General features: G+C 40.5%; 1 protein-coding gene across 3 annotated transcripts; it reads right to left on the reverse strand.

Moving 5' to 3' along the window:
• Nucleotides 1–278: 278 nt before the first annotated feature.
• Nucleotides 279–15200, reverse strand: BTBD3 (BTB domain containing 3). 3 transcript variants are annotated; one of them, XM_069850137.1, is made up of 5 exons: nt 15152–15200; nt 9882–10149; nt 9226–9316; nt 8612–8730; nt 279–4642 (listed from the first exon to the last, which is right to left on the reverse strand). In XM_069850137.1, exons 1-5 carry the CDS (start codon nt 15183–15185, stop codon nt 3610–3612), a joined length of 1545 nt encoding a protein of 514 aa, XP_069706238.1. In that variant the 5' UTR covers nt 15186–15200; the 3' UTR covers nt 279–3609. The 3 variants fall into 3 exon arrangements, with proteins under 3 accessions (XP_069706238.1, XP_069706239.1, XP_069706237.1); XM_069850138.1 differs by lacking the exon at nt 15152–15200 and adding an exon at nt 10989–11939; XM_069850136.1 differs by lacking the exon at nt 15152–15200 and having other exon boundaries at nt 9882–10966.
• Between the last annotated feature and the right edge of the window lie 11383 nt (nt 15201–26583).

A 26583-nucleotide genomic window follows, 5' to 3' on the forward strand; every position in this document is an offset into this window, starting at 1 on the left:
TGCTAGTAGACAAGGTCTTTTATGAAGTGCATAAATGAATTAATTCACTCTAGCTTATTAGCTTAAGAGTCGACCTTTTCACAATGTAACTGATTAACATTTTCATTGTTCTTCCTTGTTTTTTTCCTTAGACTTTTACTTCTTTGAGAATCAAAAGATCTTGAATACATAAGCTCAACAAATATCTGTGCACAACTGTACAACCGAAATTGCTAAAAGAGTTAACTAAGTAAAGGCTTTAAATGCTCATGCTTCAAAGATACTGCAGGAAACAACCCTTTAAGAACTGTTTTTATTTGTATGTTTAGCTCAATTATACACATTCATGAGTCCAACAAGATCTGCACTGTGACATTAAAGGTACAGTACAATAACATTCAACATGAGGTACTTCATATTTATATATATCTGTCCTTTATAAATAATGCTTTAAGCCTGCTAAGGTCAAACACTGCTCCAGAAAAAATGGCTGCTGGGATCTGAAGTTAGCTGAGTTTATCACAACAAATAAAAAACAAACCAAAACAGTTCAGTGCAATAAATACGTAGAAATTAAAATGTTTACTTAAATACCATTTTAGATATTCAGAAAGTATATTACGTTATACTCTCTTGTCACAGATTCTGCTCACCAGGAAAATCAAATATACAAGTAGCAAAGATGGCCAGGTACATATTATGACAGAAGCTATGAAAGGATCTGTTACTGACATTATGCTTAACTTTCAGGCTGATATGGCTGAAGCGTGCAAAATGCCAATAAAGGTATTGAATATGCTACTGCTAAACCAATCAAATCCACATTTAGACACCTATTTAAGTGTCCAGATGTCCTAGGATGACTGGTACTAGCCACCTTCTTATACACTAGTTACTTGTTAGTATCAAGCAGTGCTCAGAATCAAGTCGCGCTAGAAGCATCAAAAAGTGATTTGAGGTGCTTGTGTTTATTCATTCATATTGAAAAACTTTACATGCATCAGCTCCTAAAACCTGGAACGGACTCAAAGGAATTAAGCTGGAGGTAGCTTTCATCCTACTTTGTCAAAAAAGATTTCATAACAGTAGCAAATAATTAAATAACAGTTCTTTTCCTACATATTACAGCTAGACAGTATTCTGATCTCCTAACTTCTGTTCCAGCCAGTCAATGCAGCAGATACCCCAACCTTTATTTGCGATAAGTAAAAAAAAAAAAACAACCAAAAAAACCAAAAGAAAAAATATTAAAAGCGAGAATCTAAGTCTAGTTATACCAGTACAGCACTCGTGATTTGTCTCACCAGCTGAGGCACCTGATTTTTTTTCCAAACAACTCAGAATGCAGCTTGCTACTGCAAGCAACTTGTCAATCTGATCATCACTCAGAGTAATTACTTCTACATCAACTGCTTGCTGTAAGAAAACTTCATCAGCTGATTAGCATCTTTCTCTGCTTTCAAATGTATTTAAATAAATGGAACTGCAGCTCAGATGTTGTCTAAAAGTAGATGACCATTACCTCATCACAATCTTAGATTCCCTTCTGCAGTCACTTCAGTAACTCTCCAGTCCATAAAATTATGTTCTTGCCTATTTTATGCTGCAGACCTAAATAGAATTAACTCGAGTTTTTAAAAATCTCTCTCTGGGAGTTTTCCATGGAGCATTCTGTTTAGATTTCACTAACAGTCTGGATCATGTACATCTGTTACAAAAAAATTGAAAACATTTTTCTATATATTTTGAGAATATTTACATTTCGGAAACAAAGTTGCTTACATACATATGTGTGTGTATGTATATAAAACATTAAACACTAAAATGGGTGAAAAGCACAGACCTTGTAGGGTAGTTCTAAACCTGGCTCTCCTTTTATTACCTAGAGAGAAGATCTGAGCTCTGGCCATGAAGTGTTTGATGCCTATGCTCATTTTCCTTATTTCAGATGGTATTTTGGACACGGAAAAGATGTATTGGCACTTTACGATGGCCAGGGGCCAGGAATCCAACCGTCAAGAAACACTTAGAGTAATAGTATTAAACTGGTAAGAAATCATATGAGAAAAACATTTTTATTACAAAAATGACAAGTGAATTTAGGGTTATGCTACATTAATGTGTTGATACACTATAACATTAATCTTCAGTCTGTCTAAAGAATCATTTGGTCCTCTCATTTCATTAAAACATACACAACAAACAGAATCCACCAGAGGTGAAATAAGAATGAGATGCTTTACAATAGGTAGTATGCCCCTGAGAAGCAACCATCCCAAGGAAACATTGAAGTTTTAAATAGTACCTGCATTTCTGATATATACTGGTTTCCTTGAGTCATAATCCTTAATGCTTCTCCAAAAACAATATGCACATGTAACAGGAAGTGTGTGGGGGGGAACCAGGCAAGGAAAAAGTTCTGTAGCACATAATCCTCTTATAGATGTGTAACCTAAACAGTTGCAGGAGATCCAACATTAACACATTAGAAAAGTCTTCCTCCTCTTCACTGTTATCTGATGATAAACACTAAATGTAATATGACCACAGTTGGGAATCTTCTGTCTTTGTCTAAATATCCACTGATAACATATGGTGAAAAAAAAAGAAGAAATTTCATACTACAGAAAAAAGTCCAAGTCATGATTGGTACATTATTTTGTTCCTCTCTAATCTGCCTCTACCATGTTTAGGAGGAAATAAAAAATCCCACCAAAACCACACAAAAAATTATCCTGCATTGGATGATAGATATTAATTTCCACTTATTCAGCAAGAGTTCAAACAAAAGCCATTTAAATAGCAAATCAACTTCAATAAAGCAAAAACTAGGTCATGGGAGTAGAGTTTCAAGATTTGCATTTACAATTTGAACGTGTGCAAGTACTTCCCTGCCTTCGAGGTGGGATTCCTAGAAAATGAACTCTGAGGGTAACTTGCCAAGCCCACATCCCCCTCCTCACAGTAAACATGTCCATGCACTGTGGACACAGCCAGCATCCTGCACAGCTTCCTGAAAGCTGCTTGGTTTCACCATCTTCCCCTGCAGCCATCCCAAACAACTGGCCACAAGAGAATCTTATAGGATGAAGGTTTAAAACTATGTTTTTTCTGTTTACAACTGAAGCATTCCTTTTGGCTTGGATGATCAAAAGCAGTTCATTATTAGAATCTCTTTAAGTTGGAAGAGCAGGCAGAAGAGAGAGCTATAAAGGACAACTTCATTTTCTACCCCTACCTCCCCAAAAAATTATGAGCAGAAAGCAGGAAATGGAGTATGAGAAAATGGATAATGGATCACGAAAACAGTGTTTAGTGAGATACAAGAGAGGGACATCCTCTGGTGATTCACAAGTGCATCAAAGAAAGGGTCAACATCACCAGCAAGCAGACATCCCTCTTACAAAGCCTTTAGAACTTGCTCATTCCTAACAGCTTCCAGTTTAAAGTTAAATTTTACACTTTATCACCAATGATGCTTCAAATACAGCAAGTCAGTAACTTCCCCACAGCATTCAGTTACTTATTACCTTTACCGATTATGTATCTGCAGTTAAAAAGCTAAGCGTCAGCAGGCCTGAACCAGTTAGGTTCTTCATAGCAAAATGCTTTGTCTCTACACATCTTCATTCAAGCATAAAATATGAGTTCAGGAATTTGTCCTCCCTGTACCCCAGTGCCATTTGTACTGTCCGAAGAGCACTGAAACTGAACAGTCACCTTTCCGCACTGAACTTCTGTCATTCCTTCTTGTCCAAAATAGCTGAGTTCATTACCATCTAGAATCACACTAGCTGTGTAAAAGGTGTCAGGCTCAATCTGCACCGGATATTCAAACCACACAGGAAAAGTGTTACTAGAACCATCTGAGAAATATTTACTCAAGTTCTGGCCTAGGATAACTCCTTGTCGTTTGAGTTCAATCTTGGCACTGTACTCTGCTGATCCACAGCTGGAGCCGTAGAGCCCAAAGCCAGCAATGAACACTCTCTTATCGACAGCAAACTGAATGCTGTCACACCGGCCCCTGTAGCGCCACTGGTTGCTGCGGTAAGCACAGGACTGGAAACGGTGGCAGCGCTGAGGAACAAGGCCTTTCCGAGGCTTGCTTACGAACTGTAACTCTGGCTTTTTGGCAGCAGTGTACCAGAGGAAGATATCATTGGTTTCGTTGAGAGTCAAAATTCCAGACTGAGCAGCACCATTTGCGAAGTCATCGAGTGCCATGGTAGGGATGCGTATCAAGTACAGAGCCTTCCCAAGGACTTTGCGCTTGTTCTCTATGGTAGCTGTTAGCTCTTGTCGCTGACACTCCACTTCAGCCCAGTTCAGAGCTGCTTCAAAAACAACAATTTCTTTGGCATTCAAAGTCTCTCTTCGGAGAATGCTCTCAAGTGTCTGAAAATCAATGTCACAGAACCCCTCAGACTTCAAAGCTAGCTCAGCTTGGGCATCAATCACTTCCCAACAGCGCTGGGTCAGGTCAGGTTCCTCAAATAAGCAGCTCTGGGAAAGCAGCACACAGGCGTTCTTTGCACTTAGACTCGTCTCTAGAAAGTTGACACAGGCACGGGCAAGATGAGGAACAATATACTTCTTGGCAGCATAAAGAGTGGCCAGTACAGTATCTGCAGCCAAATCAATTTCATCACAATATATGTATCTGAAACAAAAAACACGCATGTAACATTGCTGCGTAATTGACAAGCATAATTTGGCAACAATACTTTAAAATTATAAACAAAGAACATTTAAATGGCTCTACATTAAAACTAAGCAGTGTTTTGGGGGATGTTAATTAAATCCAGAACAAAAGTACAAACAGAATTCATCACTCATGTAAGACCATGGAAGAGAACAGGCTTAAATGTAAGGTGAATAAAACTTCACATTTGGGGTACATGCTATGTGGACTATGCCTCTCCAGCTCTATCTTTATTTCAGATGTGCTTTGGCATACGAGAGGTTATCTGCCCCAGGTAGTAGCTCACCAAGGCTACCTTACTGGGCTAACACAAAAGTCTGGAACACAAGTAATAAAGAGTGGTTGGACCGCATGTGCTGTGATGGTGAATAATGAATTATTGAACACAGGAATGAAAAAAAGTTTATTTGGAATAACTAGGTAGTCTAAGAAGAGAAATGCTATTAAAGTATATCAGGTGCTACTCATTTTCATAACTATTGGGTTTGTGATTTTTTTAGTGGGGCTTGCTTTTGCTTTTTTAAAAACCAAACAAATAAAACAGGTCAATGAAGCATACAGGAAAAGGAAAAGGCATAGAATTCTAATTTTCATGTTGCTTAATGCTTACAACATCCTAGCTCCACTAGCACAGTGTTTTCTCAGTTTCATTGCACAAGGAGGAAATGAGCTTTACTGCTATGCTAGTGTGATGGAAGAGATGAAGGTGAAATTCTATTTATATGACTAAGCTGCTGGGATTCATTGCTCAGAGAAATGAAGCACTGTACAGTTTGTTCTTTTTAATATCTCATGCTTCAGGGCCCCATTTGCAGCTGGTGAACGCAACATGCTAAAACCATGCCAAATGCAATTTTACTTTTCACAGGGATAAGCAAGTCTTGATGGTTATGGTGGAAAAGTGACTTCTAGTAAAGCTTAAGTTGTATGTGACCCCATACAAATTAAAATTTCCTAGTTAGTAGGTTTCCCAACATAAGGATTTTTTTGTAGAATAGGTGTGCGTATAAAGTGGAATTAGTACATACACTGACCTGATTACAGTTGTAAATATCTACATTTACATTTTTGCAGGGTAGGGTTTTGTAGGGTACTATCCTCCAAGCCACACTTGGAAAACATGCTCACAGCAGATGTTAGTCAAGCAATATAATAAAATCTACGAGGTTACAGAGAAAAAGAATACTTACACAGACCCAAACCTTTTTTTTTTTTTAAAAACTTTATTACTTTGTTTCAGATAGGCTATTTGTAACAACAAAGAGCATGTCTATGTATCACTGATTACAAGCGTAGCTCCTTTGCTGTCCAAAAAATTTTCAATGTTATCAATTTTTATGATTCTCCTCATTGCTTGCCAACTGTTTTCTCCCTTCTATTACTTCTCTTTGCCTGCTAGTACAGCAGAGAATGATGACATCTGTTTTAAACTGAAATAGTAAAAAAGTTGCTAGTTTAATATTCATGAAAGTGAAGAATCACTATCACTGATTTACAACACACACAGCACAGATCGGCTGTCAGCAATGTTCCACACTTCTCACTCTGCCAACGCACCTCGACTCTGGTCTGCAATTACTGATATTCCAGTTTCACCCTGCTCTTAAATGGAAGATTCTGCTAGACCACAGGGTTTGATGGTTTGGTAACACATTCATCCTGAGATAAGAGGAGATCATGATTCTAACTTGAACAATCAAGATTAAGATAAGCTATAACACATTGAAGACACTAATTCAGTTTGTCACCTAGAATATGAATTTAAACCTATTTTTAAAATTGTAGGGAACAGCCAAAGCAATTATACTGGGAGAATAATTAGTATCTACCAGTTGAGGTAATACTTGCAATACCTCGTCTGATGTTTGTTGTCAGAATGCCCGCTATATAGTGAAAGACAAGAAATACTTATGCTGTAAGAATTTGCTGTCCATAACAGAAAAAAAACCAAAAAACCCTAAAAACCTAAACAAAACCAACAGGAAAAACACATAAACAATCTCAACGTATTTTCTTACAAAGACTGTGATGCATCCCCCATGACTGCATATATGAAGAAGAGAGATGCTTTGGGATAGGTAGAAAGTCTTTTCTTTCTGTATCAACAGTAACACGAGCCTTCTGCCATTCACTGTTCACAGCAGTTGCAAGCAACACTGTGATCATTTCTTGCAGGGGAGAGGAGTGAAGGGGACTGTGTCTGCTCCCTCCAAGCTCCGCCCAGTGCAGCACATGCACTGGATCCTGCATTGAGGAGAATGCTGCACATCCCCATCCCTTCTTTGCACCATCGCAGTTGCAGGCACCCCAGTATTCATAGACACAAGAGCACTCTGCAGGTTCAGGCACAAGGTTAGCTCAACAGCCATAAAGACCACAAAGTTCGTGGTCTTTTGTTTTTTTAAAATAAAACCTGAGAAGGTGAGGAATTGAGTGTTTCTGGTTATGCTCTCAAAGATAGTGTCCTAAATTGCCATGGGCTAAATAACATGCCAAGATCTAGACGTCATTATTGATACTTTCTTTTCTAGGTTTGCTCTCTGAGGACATTTCTAATGATAAATTCAGACAGCATTCAGTTTTTCTATGGCGAATCACATTTAGCCACAGTGAAAGAGTTTGCAGTTTAAAAAAGAAGTGAGGTTGCGGGAATCCAAGTATCTCAAATTTGTGCCTTGTGAAATTCTGCATGGAAGTAAAGCACAAGACTGACCTCTGCAGAGAACATCTACAAAACCAGAACAGCCCAAAGCAGGGACATAATGCACCTACTTACATAATATTGTATCTTAATTTTATATTCCAAGTCTTTAGAACATCTGTGGAACTTCAGCTTTTCCTAGTAGTTATTGATATTTGCACAGAACTTTTCTGATGCTCATGATAACCTAGAAGAACTCTAGGCAACAAACTCTATATGCAACTTCAAATGTTTATCTACAGTGCCACTAAAATGTAAAAGACAATAAGAAAACATTGTGTAATCACAAGCTAGTCAAGACAATCTATGAAATACAATAAATTGCTAGCTACTGACTAGACCACTACATGCAAGAAAATCTGCAATATATTAAAAGGATCACTATCATGTAATAATGTATATTCTTTATCAGAAAGCAATGACAGTTACTAAAGCTGAATGAAAAAAACCTCAAAGCCATAGCATTTCTGTGTTTGGGCACTTCTCTTAATTAAACTGGAGTTTTAGATACATTCAAGGAAAATTCAGCAGGGAAGCTGCTTCATTATGCTCATTTAGGAAAAGATAGCATTTCTCATGCACTTTGCAAGAAGAAAAACAATGATCATGTAAACTGACTGGTCTTCCCCCTGTGAGAAAAACAACAACTATTTATGTAAACACTCTTTTTATCACTTCCCAAATGCATCAATATGATAGTTGAGGCTAAATTTAATTTTCAGAAGCTATATTTAATTACTTAGGGTTGTTTTTCTAAGACAAGACCTGTACACAGAAAGTTTCCAAAAAAGCTGTATTGATGTCGATATATAAACCCGGCAATTCGGGTTTTGGAGTTTTTTGGTGTTTTTAACTTTTCACTATGCTTGTAAAGTAAAACATTTTTTTTTTGTTACAGCTGACAATTCTTTTTAGTAACTCCATTCCTTTGTGTAACGTGTAGTGACAAATCAGATCAATAGGCATTACAGTATACAATGTGCCCAAAGATCCCCTGTCAAAGTCATTCTTTATAACTGCCTACATTAGTCTAATATATGCATGCCTAGAAGTAGAAGGGAAGAGTAAAATGAGGTAAACATTTAAAATACTTGAAACACAAAAAAGGAAATTTTTTTAAGCAAATGCTTGCTTTCTGTTTATACACAAGTCTAATACTTTATGACATTACGGGTGTATGTATACATCATAAAGGAAAACATATCACGCAGATGAACAACGCTTACTTCAACATTGCGAGAAAAGCAGCAGGCTCAACATCTGGTATACGGATTTCATCTTTGTCCTCAGCAAGCTCTCCGTAAAACATCGCATGGAATACAGAGCTCCCAACAGCCAGGACATACTGTTGAGAAAGGGAAATCTCATTTCATGCTTTAAACTGAAAGCACTGCCAACAGAAACGATGTGGGAGAGCCACTCTGAGCATACTGGGCTTCACTGACAGACCCTATAGACACACTTCAGAAAGAAATGAAGCCAAAGTTAAGAACAGAATTACGTGTTTTCCCTGCATTTTACTCTCATGGGCACATATGCATTAGCTACTGGAAAATGCTCATATCCACTACAGAAGTTAACTATTTCTAGAAAAATCTCAAGAGTAATATGAATTGGCAGCACAAAGCAGTATTCCTTAACTTTACAAAGACTGCCTTAGCCCAAGTGCACAATTTAACCAAAACCACAAAGAACAGCAAAGGATTCCCTGCATGTACCCTTTTAAAATAGAATTATGCCTGTCCCAGAAGAGCCAAGTCTCCCACACTACGTCCCAGTGTAACTGTGGGAGCTCTCTCTGGCTATCCCCATCCAATCTGACAATGCAGCTGTTGCTTACTTTGTGTCCTGGCAGCCGCTGGGTCCCACCTGGTGGCCCGACCACAAAATGAACATCTGCCATCAAGTCATTGTTGAACATCACTGCATTTCTACAAATAAAGACAATGTGTTAATTTATGTTGCCCAGTAGCACTGTGCTTGCCCCAGACACAAGAAATTCAATTTCTCAACAACTTAAAAGTTGCATGTTAACAACGATAAGCAGATCACACTTTGGTTTAAGCTACTTTACACATCACCACATAAACATACCTAAGAAAACAAGTAAGAAGAGATAGGGGGGGCGAGGGGAAACTACATGTGTGTTTGCAATAAAGGAAAACAACCCCAAACTTACAAGAACTTTTTGAAAAGTGGAAATAAAAGAGCATGTATCACTGAAAATCTCCACTAAGGTCTAAAAGTAAATCTTTATGGGTATGCTGCAGCTTCCAGTAACATTTTTATTTACTCAAGACAAACAGCTGCACCGTCTGAAAGAGATAATAACTTATTTTCCATTACCGAAATATTTGTTTCAGACACACAGGAAAAAAAAAGTAAACTATGTTTTTTTCAGCAAATAAAATTAATAACTAAACATATGTATTACAAATACTTTGTTACTTCTCACCACTCCATTCAAACAGCAAAAATAAACTGCCCTGAGCTTACCTCTCTCTGATGGTTGGATAAAGTCCTTGCCAATTAGGTGCTGGAATAGTGTTGTTGTTATTGAGATTTTGCTGGTGGTACTGCTGGACAGCAGTTGTATTAGTGTTGGCTGGTTTCTTTCGGGGAAAAATATCAGCAGCCATCTTCTTCTTCTTTTTTGTCTTCAAGGTAATGATTTCATAGCAAACTGGAGGCAATTTGCTGCTGCTGCCACTGCTGCTGCTATTTCCCTTCTTAGAGCTCTTCTTGGACCTGTTCTTGACCGTCTCTGGAAGCATCAAGAAGAAGGTGAGACATTTCATGTTCTTTCCTTTCTCATCTACCATTAGTATATTTGTCTGTAAAGCCTGATAGCCTAGCTAGCCAGGAACATTAAGAAACGCACGTGGAAGCTGTTAAACATACAGCAGCAGAGCTCAGAGTCTGCTTCTCTTCCAGCAAGACAAGGTGACCTTTCCAGTGCACCGAGTAAGAAACTGGCTTTAAGTTTGATCCAGTACTTGAATCATTAAATACATCCCCATCATTCCAGCCAGTTTTATTTCCTTCCAGATTTCCTGATCAGGAATCGCCTGAAAGCACTACGCCCTGTGAAGAGGGTACATGCTGGGCTGTAGCACTGGCTTTCTGAAGGGGGCTAGCAAGACGTGCACAGTAGCACTGCTAGTCTGCTCGGTGAGCTGAACTTGTGCGTTGAACAGATCAGAACACAGTAGGTATTGCAGCCCTGCAGATGGAGTCAGCCAGCATTCGGAGCCAATAGCTGAAGTCACCGATAACGATTGGACCCAGCCGCACAGTGACACCTATTGTAATGTATGCCGCTCTGACATTAAAGCGACAGCAGTTGCACTCTTCATTTCATATGTAGTGGTAACTAATAAAGTAATAAACGGCATGCACAGTTACGCAAGTGTATGACTGGTCAGAAGCATGTGAATTTTAGCTCTCCTTGATGCTGCCTGAATTTTCACAAGGGAAGTAATAAAAAGTTGGAATCAGGTAGAAAGATGTATTTGAATCTAAATATTTCCATGGGAGCTATTTCCACATGCAGTCAATATTCGCGTGATTTCATATGTCTCTAGTGTTCTCACAAATCCTAACCACAACAGCGTTTCAGCACAAGCATGCTATTGCTATCAGAAACAAATTAAAGCAATCAACTAGCAGCAGCAAAAACAGCGATGCAGTTAAACAATCCCCTCCAGCACAGCTTCTACTCCAGTGTAACATGAATAGAGATGAGGTCACAGCTTTAGCTTTAACTCCTTATGCTTCTAGATAACGTTATAGCCTTTGACAAGGGTCCCAAATCACTAAGCTGTGCTAATTAAGCCAGCTTACACCAGGAACGGCTGCACCACATCAGAAGAAAACTTCTAGATGTGCAATCAGATTAAAGCAAACCAGTGAATACATTTAATCAATATTTCAAAACATTAAACGGCAAAGTCTGAATGATTTAGAGACTCTCAAGCAGAAGCCACTCCTTGAGATGCGAACACACTTCAATTTTATTCACAAATACTTTCTGAAAATAAATAGGATATAAGTTATACCAACCAAACTTATTTAAATAGGAAAGACAAATAATTTTGAGTCATTAGTTTACTTCGCACTTAAATTTAGATCAGATTTCCTTAGTAGAAGGTTAAGCGTATAAAAAACACCCAAACAAACAACAAAGCAAGCATAGCCACTCAAAAACAAAACCAGGGAAATAAAAAAATATTATGTGTCAACATTTCACACTTTAAAACACTGGGGAGGATAATTAAAATACAATTTCATAATAATTTTTGAGTTTTAAAGAAAAAAAAAATCCTCCTTACTTTCAAAGTAAATTTAGCCACTTTTAGCCTTAATTAATTTTGCTGGACAAGAATGTAACAGTGAAATTAAAGTGATCAAAGGTTAGCGGAGAAACAGCTGACTACTGAAATCCCTGACAGAAATCTGCCAGTGACTTAAGCTGAAGCACAGAAATGTCACTCGGGCTACTTAGTGAAACACCATTACAACTGCATGAATCACAGCTATGGCTTTGTAACACAGTCTCAAAACATCTTTATACCTGAAACTGTGCAGGTATTTCAAAGATTACCATGTCTCCTCTGGAGACACTCCATAGTGAGCACAAAGTGAACACCCTGGCAGTTGGCCGTCTAGGGACTTTGCTGCAGCAGTCTGAGATAACAGCATTTCCAGACACACATCTGTCCTCGCTTTCAGAAGTTATTGCTCATAGAAGGGGGAAACAGAGGTATAGGCATCCATACTTCAGCTGCTACACTTCACAACTCAATGTCTTGGTGCAAAATCTCCTTCACTGGTAATTTAAAGGACAATGGTGGGCTATGCCTGGCATAGCTAAAAAGCAGAGACACATTCCTACTGGAATGGCTGATTATGTAATTTCCAAAGAAATAATTTCTAGCAAGCTTTCCACCCCTCTCCCCCCAATCCTTTTTTATCTGTAACAGATTGATTTGGAAGGGAGACTAACAATCTAAGCCATATTGAACTGCAGAGGTAAAAGAAGGGGTAAAGGAAAAGAAACTCATTGCACAGATAGGATGTTTAGAGCAGGGACACAGCAGGTATTCTCAGCACAAAATTTGAGTTTGTTGAGTTTGCGTAAGTTTTTTTCCTCTCCTTAGGTAAACTTCCAGGTCTTCTAGTTACAACAATAACCATTTTGCCACTGCACAGGAAAAACATTTCAGAAGGAAGAAGCTTTTATAAAATTCTTAGAGATACAGAAAAAACATGCACTATTAGCAAAATCTGGTTTTCAACACTGGAGTTGGCAAGAAGATTCATATGGGAGACTTGGTCTTCATTCCATAAATCGATTTTACAGACTACCAAAGTATATAAAAATCAAGGCCCTGAACATTTCTTCATTTGACCAGTGTAAATACAAAGATTATACACATGCCAGATAAGGTCCCTGGGAGGCTACAGATGAGAGGCAGACAGACTGACTGGCCAACTCAGTCTGGGAAACAGACTGTAAACGTGAACCTGTAGGAATCCACAATCACTGACTTCTATAAAACACGACATGCGTACAGCATGTTGTGCTTTCTTGAGAAAAGAAGGGAAGGAGAAGCTGCAGCTGAAGCATGTTCTTCCAGAATCGAGAAGTCAGACAAACCCCTAGCAGACGAGAAGTATCTGCATGGCAGGATATAAATCCACCCCAGTAAACAGAAAGCCTACCTGCCATCTTTGCCTGTTCTTAAGCCAGCCACCAGGATACAGATATCTTTCTGGGCTGCAACCGCACATTGCTGGCTCATGTCAAGCTTGTCATCAACCAGCACCCCCAAGCCCTTCTCCACAGGGCTGCTCCACATCATCCCCAATCCTGTATTCAAACCACAGACTGCCCCAATCCAGGTACAGGACCTTGCACTTAGCCTTGTTGAACCTCATGAGAGTCACACAGGTCCACTTCTCCAGCTTGTCTAGGTCTCTCTGGAAGACATCCTGTCCTTATGGCATGACAACTGCACCACTCGGCTTGGTATCATCTGCGAACCTGCTAAGGGTATACTCAATCTCACTGTCTACATCACTGATGAAAATACGAAACAGCACTGGTCCCAGTGTGGGACAGTGCTACAGGCGTGGGGAAGAGCAGCTAGAAAGCTGCCTGGGAATGCTGGTTGACAGCTGGCTGAATATGAGTCAGCAGCATGCCCGGGTGGAAAAGAGGGATGAAGGTATCTTGGCCTGAATCAGAAACACTGTGGCCAGCAAGACCAGGGAAGTGATTGTGCCCCTGTACTCTGCACTGGTGATGCTGCAGCTCGAACACTGTGTTCAGTTTTGGGCTTCTCACTACAACAAACACACTGACGTGCTAGAGCGTGTCCAGAATAAAGACAACAAAGCTGGTGAAGGAGCTGGAGAACAAGCCTTATAAGAAGCAGCTGAGGAAACTGGGGTTATTTAGCCTACAGAAATGGAGGCTGAGGAAAGACTATCACTGTCTACAACTACCTGAAAGGAGGTTGTAGCGAGGAGGTCGTTGGTCCCTTTTCCCAAGCAATAGCATGAGAGGAAATGGCCTCAAGTTGTACCAGGGGAGGTTCAGATTAGACATCAGGAAAAACTTCTTCACCAAAAGGGTTATTGGGCACTGGAACCGGCTGCTGAGGGATGTGGTTGAGTCACCATCCCTGGAAGTATTTAAAAGATAGGTAGATAAAGTGATACGATTTAGTAGTGGACAGATATTGTGGGACCATTTTGGATCTCAAAGGTCATTTAAAAATTGAAGGTCCAAGTTCAAAAAGCAAATAAGCAAACAGAAACCCAAAACATCCAACCCACACAGCTGAGGAGCCTAGTTCTGTTTGCCTATTTATGAATTATTTAGTCACTTGGATGAATCCTTCCCAATCACCATACCAATCCTTCTCTCCATAAAAATGCTGAATTGAAAAGGGGACTGACAGCTCTGCTCTTGACTTCCTCAAGTAACAAATGCATCCAGTTGACAAAAATCTTCCAGCCTCCTCTCTTGCAAGTTTCTGACTGGCAGCAACGACAGTAACCCCAGATTACATGTGCTTCTGTCTGTTGCATAAAAAAGCTGGCCCTGATGTCTCATTCAGTAAGGTCTTCTATAGAAAAAAATGACTAGAAGTGTTTCTTTCCCAGAATTGCCAAGAGCTGGGAAAGAATAGAATAGCACTGGAATAGAACTGTATCTTGAACCAAAACAAGAAGCTTTAAACTAAAGTCTAAAACAGTTGAATTGTATTTTGGTATAGCTCTTACGCTATACTAGCAACATACCTGTTGGAAAATATTCTTATTAACTCTGTTTAGTATTTAAAGTATGAGGTTTTAAATATTTTGCCTAGTATTATCCACTAAGACAGCTTTTACATATTTTGTTCCCAAAATGTCCTTAATGGTTGAAAGAAAACAAAAGCAGGAAGCCCTGAGCAGCCCCATCAACAGGTAAATACAAACTTACACACAAAAAAAAGCTTAAAGAATAAGTACTCGGATGCCTTTTACTTTCACTCATGTATTATTTGATAGTATAAAGGCTATGTCTCTGCACAACACTTCTAATTGGTCTCCCAACCAAGCCAATCTTAACTTTTTTAATTTGTTCTTTTTGTATCCGTAATCACTTTCAATGTCTCATTTTGATTATTTTTACAGTAATACTCTTCTTGAGACAAAGCAATCAAAAGAAAACATTATATTTAAGAATAATATTTAGTCTTATGTTAACGTACTTTCCTTCCATGTGGAATTCTGCTGGCTCACCATGAACCTGTTCACACACCAAATGTGACATCTTCCATTGTCAATTTTTCCTGTTATTTTCTTGCTTAGCTGCTTGAAGTCTGCAATTTAACCCCAGTGAGAGGTTCAGTAACTTTCTATCTATGCCTCAAACACAAAAGATCTCTACAATGTTGAGGTTTGTTCTTAAAAGCTAAAGGTTTTGTTCCAAGCTGGGTCAAAATAAATATATCTACTGTATTAAAGCAAGAAAGAAAAAAAATGTTTAAGACTCTCTTGTATTTCCATTATGACTTTAATACCATGCTTGCTGCATGAATGACAGTCCATATAAACCGTAACTGTATAAAGAAAGGCTTATGCTTAAACAACCTACAATGAAAAATGTATTTGATCCTGCTACAGTGAATTATCATATAAACTTTCTCTTCTGTGCATATGGAAAGAAATAATGCAAAATGTTTCATTACAACATGAAATATATGCTTTTACAAGCCTGCTGAGACATATTGCCCAATATTGTAGTTTGAGAACTGCAGGCAGAAAATATCCTACAGCAAAATATGCAATTTATTCTATAAAAATTAATTTGCTTCTTGATAGTTCAAAATAAAAAACAAGAATTATAAATGAACACTGAGATAAGAAAACCTGCAACTACAAAATGAGACATTCAATTCAAGGTTACAGGAAATAAACTATTTTTCTACTAATTTAAAAGTGACAAATGATGCATTTCTTCCCCATCACTACAACTCTAGCTTGTCCATTTCATTTCATGTTGAGCTTTGCTCTTGACAATCTGTGGGGTCAAAAAATAGTGACTGCCATTTTTTTATTTCTTTCTAAACATGATATTGCAAGCCTGAAAGCACTCAACCTTTTTTTTAAGACAGAGGTCAACTTTAATTCTACTCTGCCTCTTACCAAAACTGACTTAAAAAGGAAAGATCAGATAGCTCAGGAAATTGGTAATGAGATACAGTGGTTTTCTGTCTCTAGGTCACTAATTCTAAATTGACCGAGGTCAGCAGTAATCAAAAGTCATTAGCATTTAATGATCGTTCAATGCCCTGTGAGAAAGACGCTAGTGATCTCAGTGCACTTCAGAAAAGACACCACTACAATTAATATCCACATGTTGCCTATTTCAAGGGGGAGATCGGGATCAGATGACTACAGACAGAACATCCCATCTTACAGACAGATCTTGCTGATGTAGACAAACCTTTACACTAATTTTAGCTTGGCTCAGAAACTACTCCTTTAAAACTGAAAGTTAAATTAATATAGGCTCTGATAAAGGGCAGGTTGGAAGTTGAGCAGTTCTACTCCTTAACATCAATGGTTCCCAAACATCTTTGTCCCCCTACACACAGTAAGTCTGCAAGATGCAAACACTAGCATAAAGGGCACTTTCTCGGTGCCTCACTTGTGACAACCAATGGCACCAAAAGAATAACTACTTCACGAGCATCCACAGGGGGACTCCATTACAGTTGATTATGTTGGCATATAACTCAAGGACTACATTTTTCATGTGCAGATAACCTACATTCACCACGTCAAACCTAGCACTGTAGTACCCTGTGGGGCAAAGGAAGGGGAGAGGATATTGCTACAATCTACACCATACCCGTTCTGTGGCCTGAAAACTTCAGTCCCCTCAGACTGCCATGCTAGCAGCACCATCCAACAAGATTTAGAACCAGCACCACACAATAAGATTAAGAAAAATGAAGTACTTTTGGAAAGCCTGGTTAGGTGTTTTAATTTAAATGCCATTAGGATCTGTCATGGGAAAACTGCATCGGACCAATCTGTAGTTCCCTAAACTTCAGTAGATGCAAAGCATGTGGCTTAAAAACGCAAAGCAGATCAGTGATTCAGTACACTTGTGATTCCAGCACAACAGTATATCTGGAACAATTGAGTTAAAGTATTTCAAATGAGCTTAAAAAAGGGGGGAAAATTGGTGCAGCACCTTGTTTCTACTGCATTTTAAAAGACAAAAGAGGAAGATTACCTCAGTCAGTGAAAGAGGAACAGGTCAATACATTGGCAAAACAAGCATTTGATAAGAAATATATTCTTAAAAACAGTGGCTATCACCTCTTAAAAGTGAGAGTCAAAACTTGCAAAACGACTCCCCTTGCCATTTTATGACAATTGTTTAATAATCCAAAGGTTTAGATACAAGAGATTGATTGCTGCTAACCTCAGCTACTTCCAAATAGTTTAAGGAATGAAACTAAACATCACGTGCAATAAACTGCACTGTAGTGAATTAATCTTCCTTTGCCACACGTTATAAGCTGTGGATCTTGTTACTTGCCCTTGTTTCCAGGCTCTCACACCACATGCAGCCTCTTTTTCAATGGCTGTTCCACAGGGGAATAAAGATGTTGCCAAATTTTTATCTTAACTGTTTTAAAAATTAGATTTACTTTGTTTGCTGCAAATATTTCAGTCACACCTGCCTATTACATCAGTTACGCTCTCCTATTTCTGTTAATTTCTCCTCCTCCTCTTTACAACTGAATGGCAGCTCCTTCGCACTAATCAATAAGACAAACACATATATACTCCTCAAATTCGGATTTCAGAATACATTTTTAAGCATTAACACATATTTGTCTAGCAATATTAGAATATCCCAAATGCCTGTTCTCCTTCACAATAACTCTGCTTCAGACACCCCAGGCCATGTCAGTAATGTAGCTGAGCAAAAGAGAAAAATTAAGGAAGGAACAAGTAATGAAATGTAAGAGCATAATTAAAGGATCGCGCAAGCTAATTATACACGCACATTAGTTTTATGTATTATAAAGTTTTACATAGTATGAAAACCGTTACTTTTTCTTGGTGTACATGGAGTTGTATCACCTTGGTCTGACAGGAGAACATTACTGAAGACCCAAACCAAATAGCACTAAGAAACTGAATGCACCGAGGTGTACTTTGTACACGTTTAAGTGCATTATATTACCGTAACATCACATATATTCCTTTGAGCTATGTTTCTCAGCAGAAACTGAGCAAGCTAATAGGGCAGAGATTTCTTTCATCTCCAAGTTGAACTGTATGCTGAGGACTCCAAAGGGAGGCCAAATACTGCAATAAAGTGACAGTGCAAGCTCCTGCATACATTTCTCTTGAGAATAATACACAGCTAATCCCCAGTGTTAACAGATATGGCTTGCACTTTCCTCCCTTGCTAAGTCGGCAATGTGGCACACCATTAAGTAGTATGTTGCATATTTTAGATTAAATTCTGAAAGGATTTTGTTCCATCAACTACTGCAAGCCTGTATGTAAAATCTCACACCTATCAGGCACAAGCAAACATGCTACCTGACTGGAGAGTTGATTTCTTTACATATTCTCAGAAAAACCTTGCAACCAAGAACACTTTGAGCAAACAGGGAGGCAGCAGAGCTGTAATTCCAGAGAATGTAGGTTTTTTTGTAGAAGATTATTTATTTAAATTGTCTTGGACATGGAGAACTGCAGCTAAGGGGGATACAGAGTGTAACCTGGTACATAAATATCCTGCTACAGTAGGATGCTATCAACAAGTCACTCAACCCTCTACTGAAGCGGTACGTGATCCTCTGGTGCAATATTTTATTCAGTTTGTCAGTGTTTAAAAATGCAAACACTTCCCAGACAGTGGACTTGCTCGGTTCTCTTCTACTCTAGCTTTCTGAGTCAGCAAACTCAGACAGGGCAGCAGGATCAGAAAAGAAGCAAGTAAGGTTTGGAAAACGGGAAGCGTGCAAATGCAGTTACCTTTAAGTTAAGCCTTTCCTCCTCTTCAGTTTTCTAAGGTACATACATATAATGTGGTTTTGTAATTAAAGCATGGAATTAGAATTCAACTTCATGGCAGAAAACAGAACTGAAGAGAACTTCCACCACACAAAGCTTTTAATCTTTTCCTTCCAAGATTCCCACCTATTATTTCCTTCTTTTGCCTCATCTATCAGATCTTTGAGATAGACTAAAATATCACTGATCTCTTATTTACATAGAGCCTCATAAAACAGGGCTTCCGTGCCAGTTCACATGGCTAAACACTCATGTAAAACAAAACAATAGCTGGCAAGGTTTGAGGAGTTAGCAGAGAAGCACAGAACTATTCTGAATTATCAGAGAAAGTTAATGCTGAGCATGAAAAGCATTCTGCTGCAAAACCAGGGTCATTTGCACAAGTTCACACAACAGATGAAGAACTAAATTTCTTCTGACAACGTAAAGCACAGCCTATCATCATCACACCTCTGTTTTAATTGAGCCTACCCCAGAACTGATGCTTTCATCACAAGCATAACAACTGTTTGGTAACAAGGAAAAAATATTTCCTCACAAGCTCTAATACACAAGTGCCCAAACAATAAAAATTACTGTTGCAACTTGCATCTTTTTTCTCAGCCTTAAAGGGCAAGCTTAAGGGATTCCATATGGCTTCTGAAAGGTGTTTCCTCCAGGGCAGAGCTAAGGATCTCTGGAGGGGAAACACAAGGACAGTTATTGTGTAGTTCGCTGCAGTGTACTTACTGTGGGGAATTTAAACACTAAAACGAAAACCATCAAACAGAAAACTGCACCCTACATTCAACTCTGGCAGTTCTGCAGAACTTATTACAAATGAATCAGATCCTAAAAGATTTGATTAGCAAAGTTCAATTATCGCATGAAACCAAGATACTCTGCACTACAGAATCATAAAATTGTTAGGGCTGGAAAGGACCTTAGAGACCACCTAGTTCCAACCCCCCTGCCATGGGCAGGGATACCTCCCACCACATCAGGCTGCCCAAAGCCCCATCCAACCTGGCCTTGAACACCTCCAGGGATGAGCCACACACAACTTTGCTAAGCAATTATGACATATTGCATTCACTTCCTACAGGATACAGTGAGGCCAGTTCTTTCACACCAAAAATCAAAGTTATTTTGATCATGACTGTAGCATAAAATAATTAAAGTAGAATCAAGTATAGTATTGTATACCTATAACCCAACAACAACTCTCTCTGCTTTTGTAGAGTGCGATGGGTGGGGTTACTGTGACAAGGCCACAAACCAAAAGCCCAGGACACGGATTAAAGTTCCAAGATAGAGATGACATGCAGAGGTAAAAAAAAAACCCCAAACAAGTATAACGAAGACTTACAAGAATGCAGAACACCTACACCAGCACTCTTCAAACAACAGACAGTCAGTCCACCGTTTTGATTAGGTATGTTAGCAATCATTTTAGGAAAGCACCTCAACTTCAATTCAAACTTTTTCTCGCTTCAAACAACAACAATCCGGGCCCCCATCCTGGTTTTAAGCGCATCACCGCTCGGGAAACAAGACAGGCAACAAGAACTGATCGACCTGGAGGTTGCCACGGGCCGACTTTCTCAGAAGGAACGCAGAAGGCGCCCCTTTAACTCAACCCCTCGGTCTCCAGGCACTTGTTCACCGGGGAGCCGGGCCAAGAAGGCGGGGAAGCCGCTCCTGCACAAAGGGCGGCTACGATTAAGAGCGGGAGCCGGTGGCTCTGCCGAGGGGGCTCCTCCAGCCGCCGGGGCTGGGCTCGCCCTCTCTCTTCTCCCTCTCTTTCTCTCCCCCCCCACAACCAAGTTTCCCGGCGGGGCGATGCGGCCGCCCCGTCCCTCCGTGAGGATGGCGGGAGGCTCAGCCCCTCTTGCCACCCCTCCCCACCTCACATCGACGTCCACTCCACTCCCCCCCCCACCTCGCACTGACCTGAGGGGGCGCGCGCCCGCCCGCCCCGGGCTCGCGGAGGGCAGCCTCGGCGGCGGCACGCGCGGGGGCCCCGCCCTCGGAGGACGGACGCGCGCTCGCCCCCGCCCCGCCCGGGCCCTGCGTGCGTGCGCGCGTGCGCGCGCACGCACGCAGGGCCCGGGCGGGGCGGGGGCGGAGCTGCCTCTCTCCGCCATTGGCGTCCCCCTCACGCACGACGCCCGCCCATGGACGGGCCTCCCCTTCTCCATAGGGAATTTCAACAAGGCTGCAGTTAGAAAGAATGTGACTGTGTCAAATTAATCACAGAAGCACTAAGCTGGAAAAGGCCCCCCCCCCCACCCAGGATCATCAGGTCCAACCATTCCTATCAATCACTAATCTATGCCCCTCAGCACCTCATCCACTCCTCCCTTAAACACCTCCAGGGAATGTGACTCAACCGTCTCCCTGGGTAGCCTGTTCCAGTGCCCAATGGCCCTTTCCATGAAATTTTTTTTCCTAATGTCAAGCCTGAACTTCCTCTGGCAGAGCTTGAGGCCATTCCCTCTTGTCCTGTCCCCTGTCACTTGGGAGAAGAGGCCAGCACTCTCCTCTCTACAACCTCCTTTCAGGTAGTTGTAGAGAGCAATGAGGTCTCCCCTCAGCCTCCTCTTCTCCAGGCTAAACAACCCCAGCTCTCTCAGCCGTTCCTCATAAGGCCTGTTCTCCAGCCCTTTCACCAGCTTCATTGCTCTTCTCTGGACATGCTCCAGAGCCTCAACATCCTTTGACGAGTGGTCTCACTAGGACCAGGTGCAACCTCGAAGAGATGCCCAAAAAATCTTAAGAGCATGTTGAAAAGGTCACTGTGAAGAAGACTGTGAGCCTTCCTCCAGAAGCCCCCAGCCCAAGACCCCCAGAGGGAGGAGCACATGTGCCAAGGGGAGGAAACTTATGTAAATAAATTCTGGGAACTGATTATAATAGACACACCTGTTCAGGAAAAATGATAATTACATATGCTTTGACTGTATAGAGCCTTTGTGAATTGTACTGGAAGTTGCACGCACATTAGGTGGAGACATCCCCTGCATACCCGCCATCACATAAAAGAATACCTTACTTAATAATCAAATTGGCATTGATTATTGAATCTGGCTTTTCATGGTTTTTCTCTTGATACAAGACTGATATATATTACAAGATAATTAAACATACAAACCAGCTGCAAGCAAAACTTAACAATGAATTCTCACAGGGAGAAACAAACTAATAGCACTTTTTTTATTCAAAAACACAGTAGTACTTGAAAGATAAGCACGTTCTTGGCTTATCAAGACTGGATGATCATGTGGGTCTTTTCCAACCTAGTGACTCTGTGATTCTGTGAAGGATTAACCCTCTAGAAAAGTGATATTTCTCTGTGTGTGCGTGTGCAGTGACACACACATAGCCTTTCAATACCTAAAAAGGGCTTATAAGAAACATGGGGGAAAACTTTAGCAGGGCCTGTAGCAATACGACAAGAGTTAATGGTTTTAAATGAAAAGGAGAGAGGTTTAGACTAGGTATTAGGGAGTGATTTTTCATGCTAAGGGTGGTAGAGCTCTGGCATAGGTTAACCATAGAGGCTGTAGGTGCCCCACCCCTGGAAATACTCAAGTCGGGTTGGATGGGGTTCTTATCAACCCGATCTGGTGGAAGATTTCCCTGCTTAATGCAAGGGAATTGGACTAGATGACCTGTAAAAGTCACTTCCAACCCAAAGCGTTCTGTGATGTCTGTGAGGACAACTGTTTGCTTCTCCCTTCAGGCAATCACTTTTTTTTTGTTTGTTTGCATAGTGACAAAATATGTTTCAATATAAAACATCGTGTTCATCCATTCTCATTCTTCACACCTCTGAGAAAAAAACCAAAACCCACCACCAAAAAAAACCCAAACAAACCCTACAGCAGAAACTCCAGCCACAGCATCCAAGTTTCATCCCAGGACCTGAGGATGAACCACCCTTCCATCTCAGTTTTCTTTTTTTTTTTCCAAATAAACAAGCAAGTGATTAATGCTGTACATCCTTCCTTGAGTGAGCTGTTTCTCTCCTGCTGCTCATAGCATTGCTGACTTTAAAAAGAAAAAAATATGAATAAAAGCTTTTTTTAAAAAGAAAAAATAGGGTAAAATGCTTTTAATTTTTGAGCCTCTGAAGAGATAATCAAAAGGGAGTAGAGGTATTTCTAGGATCAGTGCTTAGGTTTATCCAGGAGCTTCATAAATAAGGAATTTCTCATAACACCAGTGTATTTAACCACATGGGAAATTAAAATGTGTTGCTAGCATTTATTTTTAAAAGCACAGCAAAAGGGTTTATTTGAAGCTTTAGGGCGGGTTGGTTTTTTTGTCCCCTGAAGAAACAATTATTTCGGGAATCACTGCTATGTTCCACCTTTATTCTCCAATGAACATTCGTTTACCAATATTATATACGTGTTATTTTAGCAGATACCTTCACAATGTGAAATTAAGCATATCTGTGGATAATCAGTGCTTTGCTTTTCCCATTTTAATACTCTAGCCATTAAGATAGATAAGAAACTAAATAGCAACAATCATGACTGCATACACACACATTATAGCTCTTAGAGATTTTACCAGCAGAGTACATGCTTTAAATTACAGTGCATAAATGATGATTTAATTGGAACTTGGGAAGGCAACAAAACATTCATTGTCTGAAATGAACTTAACATGCTGTAGATAACCACTCTAATTTTCCGTCTTATTTTCAGACTGAAGGTAAAAGACCCTTTTTGCAACTGGAGTAATTTAGATGGGCAAGTGATGGGGAAAGCCCTTTCCTCTATTTTAGAAGAGGTTATTTTGCAACCCAAATTTGAAATCCCATAGTGGGAAAACATCTTCTGGCTGTAACCTCAACACATCCTGTAGTTGTCCTCAATATTCTCTACTGAATGCTGCCCAAATTAAGGGCTTCACTCAGTAACATTTCTTTTTCTTTTTTTGGCCTCTTAGAGCTTTCCTGCATTTTCAGCCCAGCTTGTTCAGCTGTGCACAGGGGCTTGGACCGTGACTACCTAGCATATTCCAAGGAGCTGCAAGCTCTGGTTTAATACTGATAACAACACTGAATTAAACTAAAGTAATTGCACCAACCCTGCAGCAGACTTTGCAGCCCAGCTGAGTGGTTCAGGAGGCTGTACATAGTGCTGGAACATCAGTCCTGCCCCATCCTTAGCACTCTTCACTTGTGGGGACTTACAGATGTGGGATGATGGGTTACACTTTGTCTGCGTGGTCCATCTCAAACACAGCACTGCTGCTTGGCACCAAAGTACCAAAGTACTGACATTCAGAGCTCTGGTCTCTCCTCTTCTTCCTGCAATTGCATACCTCATATTAGTTACCTGGTTTGAATCACATGGATGTGTGGTTACTTGAGCTAAGCAGACCTGTGTGCACTTCACTGCATTTCTCAAGGGTGTGTTTATCTAGCACCGCAGTTTGTTGACAAGGTTCAGCTCAGCTCCAGAGCAAATGAGCTGTTAGATAAGCCAGACCTGGCCAGAGCTGCGGTACTGGGCCACCAAAACCATATTCCAGCAGGGGAGGAAAAGTGTAAAACTCTTGGTGCTGCCGGGTGTTGATGTCCTTTCTTCTTGTGCTGTCACACTTCAGGATGACTATTATAATATGCATTAAAAAAAGCTCACGAGGAATGGGAGCCATAGGCTGAGAGCATCTGCAGTGAAGGTCTTTGGGGTGTCATGAAGCACATGGCTTTGGGGTCTTTCCTGCATCCAGCTCAGGTTTCTGGGCAAGCTCCAGCACTGCCTACTGCAAACCAAGGGCTGCACTGCCAGGAAAGGTAAAGCTGGTCAAAGTATTTTAATTGCAAAGCCATTTAACTGGGATAGGTTCTGCTCTGTGGTGGTAAAATAAAGCCAAATATTTGCGTTGAGTCACAGACTCATCTGCTCCCCTGTCACAGGCACATTTTCCAGGTATTGAGCAGCACTTTCCAAAGACATACTAACATGAAAAGCCATTTAGATATTCATTTTCCAGTTCAACTTGCATGCTGGGTAGGTTCTTCCAAGTGCTCCAGGGTGTAATTACTTTCTCCTAAAGCATCTTCTCACCAGGCATTTTACTAGTGCTGACCGCATTTCCCTCCCCCTAACCGCCCCATCTCCCCTCCTCCCCAACCTCTTAAAGCTGAATTTCTGTGCACAACCTCCTGCAAAGGTTATCATTTTATGTTTAATAGGGGGGAAAGAGACAGCGCAAGAGATTTACTGCAAATGGAAGCCATTACTGGAACAGTTATCAAATGAAAGAACAATATAATAATGTGTAGCCATAAAGTTATGAAGAGTTGCCTGTCAGAGACAAGCACCTGACTTGTAAAATTGGTCTGGGCACCTGCTGTGAGCTTTTGTCAAGCAGGACAATATCCTTACAACATGCAGTTAAACACTCAGGTGTATTGCAGCTATGCCGGCTGGATAACGGTCACCTAAACCAGGACCAGCCAGAAGGAGATGGATCCCAAGGCCACAGGAGGTTTGCATGAAGCTCAAACTTTCCCAGAAGGGTACTACATCCCCTGGATTTATTCAAGCATCAGATGCCTTTCAAAGCTAAACCCTTTATCTTCAGCAGAACTGTAGCTCATTGAGGGTACTGACCCCAATTTCAGGGTTAAATATTAACTAACTAATAGCAGATGGTGTTGAATTTTGCCTGCCCTTTGACCTATGCAGTCAAGTCACGCAGGCTGTGAAAATGTGGCTAAAAGACAATGATTTCCAATCTAGTGTACTGGCATAGACAGTTTTCTTCCTCTTTCCCAGTTCTGCTCTCCCCTGGAAGTTTGAGACAGAAACCACTACAGGCTTAACCAAATAGCTGTAAACCTTTCCAAAATAAAAATATATGGGCAAGTAGATACCAGTATCTATCACAAGAGATGAAGATGTTATATGACGTGGGGAATTTTTCACTTCAGTCTGAGAGCCTACTTCTCCTATTGAGAACTGTCCAACCCCTCAGTACCTCTGCAACACACAGACACTACCTCCTGCCACCAGTGTCCCAGCCTTTTTCCCCCTGAAATCACTTAGTTTCAGCAGCACAATCAGTTTTCACACTTCCTTTCCACCAGACACTTCTGTATCAAGGCTACACCAGAACCCAACTCCAAATCTCCATTTCAAGAACTGATGCTCCTCCTGCAGCCTTTTATAGCTGTAGCTCATCACCATTAGGCCCCAAATGCAACAGTCCCAGGTAGCTTTTAACCGTTCCCTGCCTATCTCTGGAGGGCCAGTAATTCCAGTGGTGGGCACAGATGCTGCCTCTCTATTTTGTGAGTGCAATACCACTTTTTTTGGTGTCTGGATGTGAAAGCGTCGGCCACCGTGATTTGTAAAACACTTTAATACATAGAAAAGAGCATTCTCAATGCCAGCTGCTAACTGAGGTGGTCAGCCTATCCTGAATGCAGAGAAAATCCTATTGTGTTATCCATATCATGAGAGTTTGAGAAAGAGCTGAAGACCCTGTGATACCTGTAGGAGCATCTGCTCTTCTGAAATACACCAGAATAAAGTGATTGATGCAAGACAAGGGATACAAACACCCCAAAAGCTGCTCTTTAACA

This window comes from Phaenicophaeus curvirostris, chromosome 2 (genome assembly GCF_032191515.1).
Source record: "Phaenicophaeus curvirostris isolate KB17595 chromosome 2, BPBGC_Pcur_1.0, whole genome shotgun sequence".
NCBI classification, from domain to species: Eukaryota; Metazoa; Chordata; class Aves; order Cuculiformes; family Cuculidae; genus Phaenicophaeus; species Phaenicophaeus curvirostris.

Excerpts from the sequence above, each read along its gene's own strand:
- BTBD3 (XM_069850136.1), bottom strand. The coding sequence starts at position 10,207 with ATGGTAGATGAGAAAGGAAAGAACATGAAATGTCTCACCTTCTTCTTG. Across the intron at positions 9,317-9,881 it reads TATCCAACCATCAGAGAGAG|AAATGCAGTGATGTTCAACA; the intron begins GTAAGCTCAGGG and ends CTTTATTTGTAG. Across the intron at positions 4,643-8,611 it reads GCTTTTCTCGCAATGTTGAA|ATACATATATTGTGATGAAA; the intron begins GTAAGCGTTGTT and ends TTTTTGTTTCAG.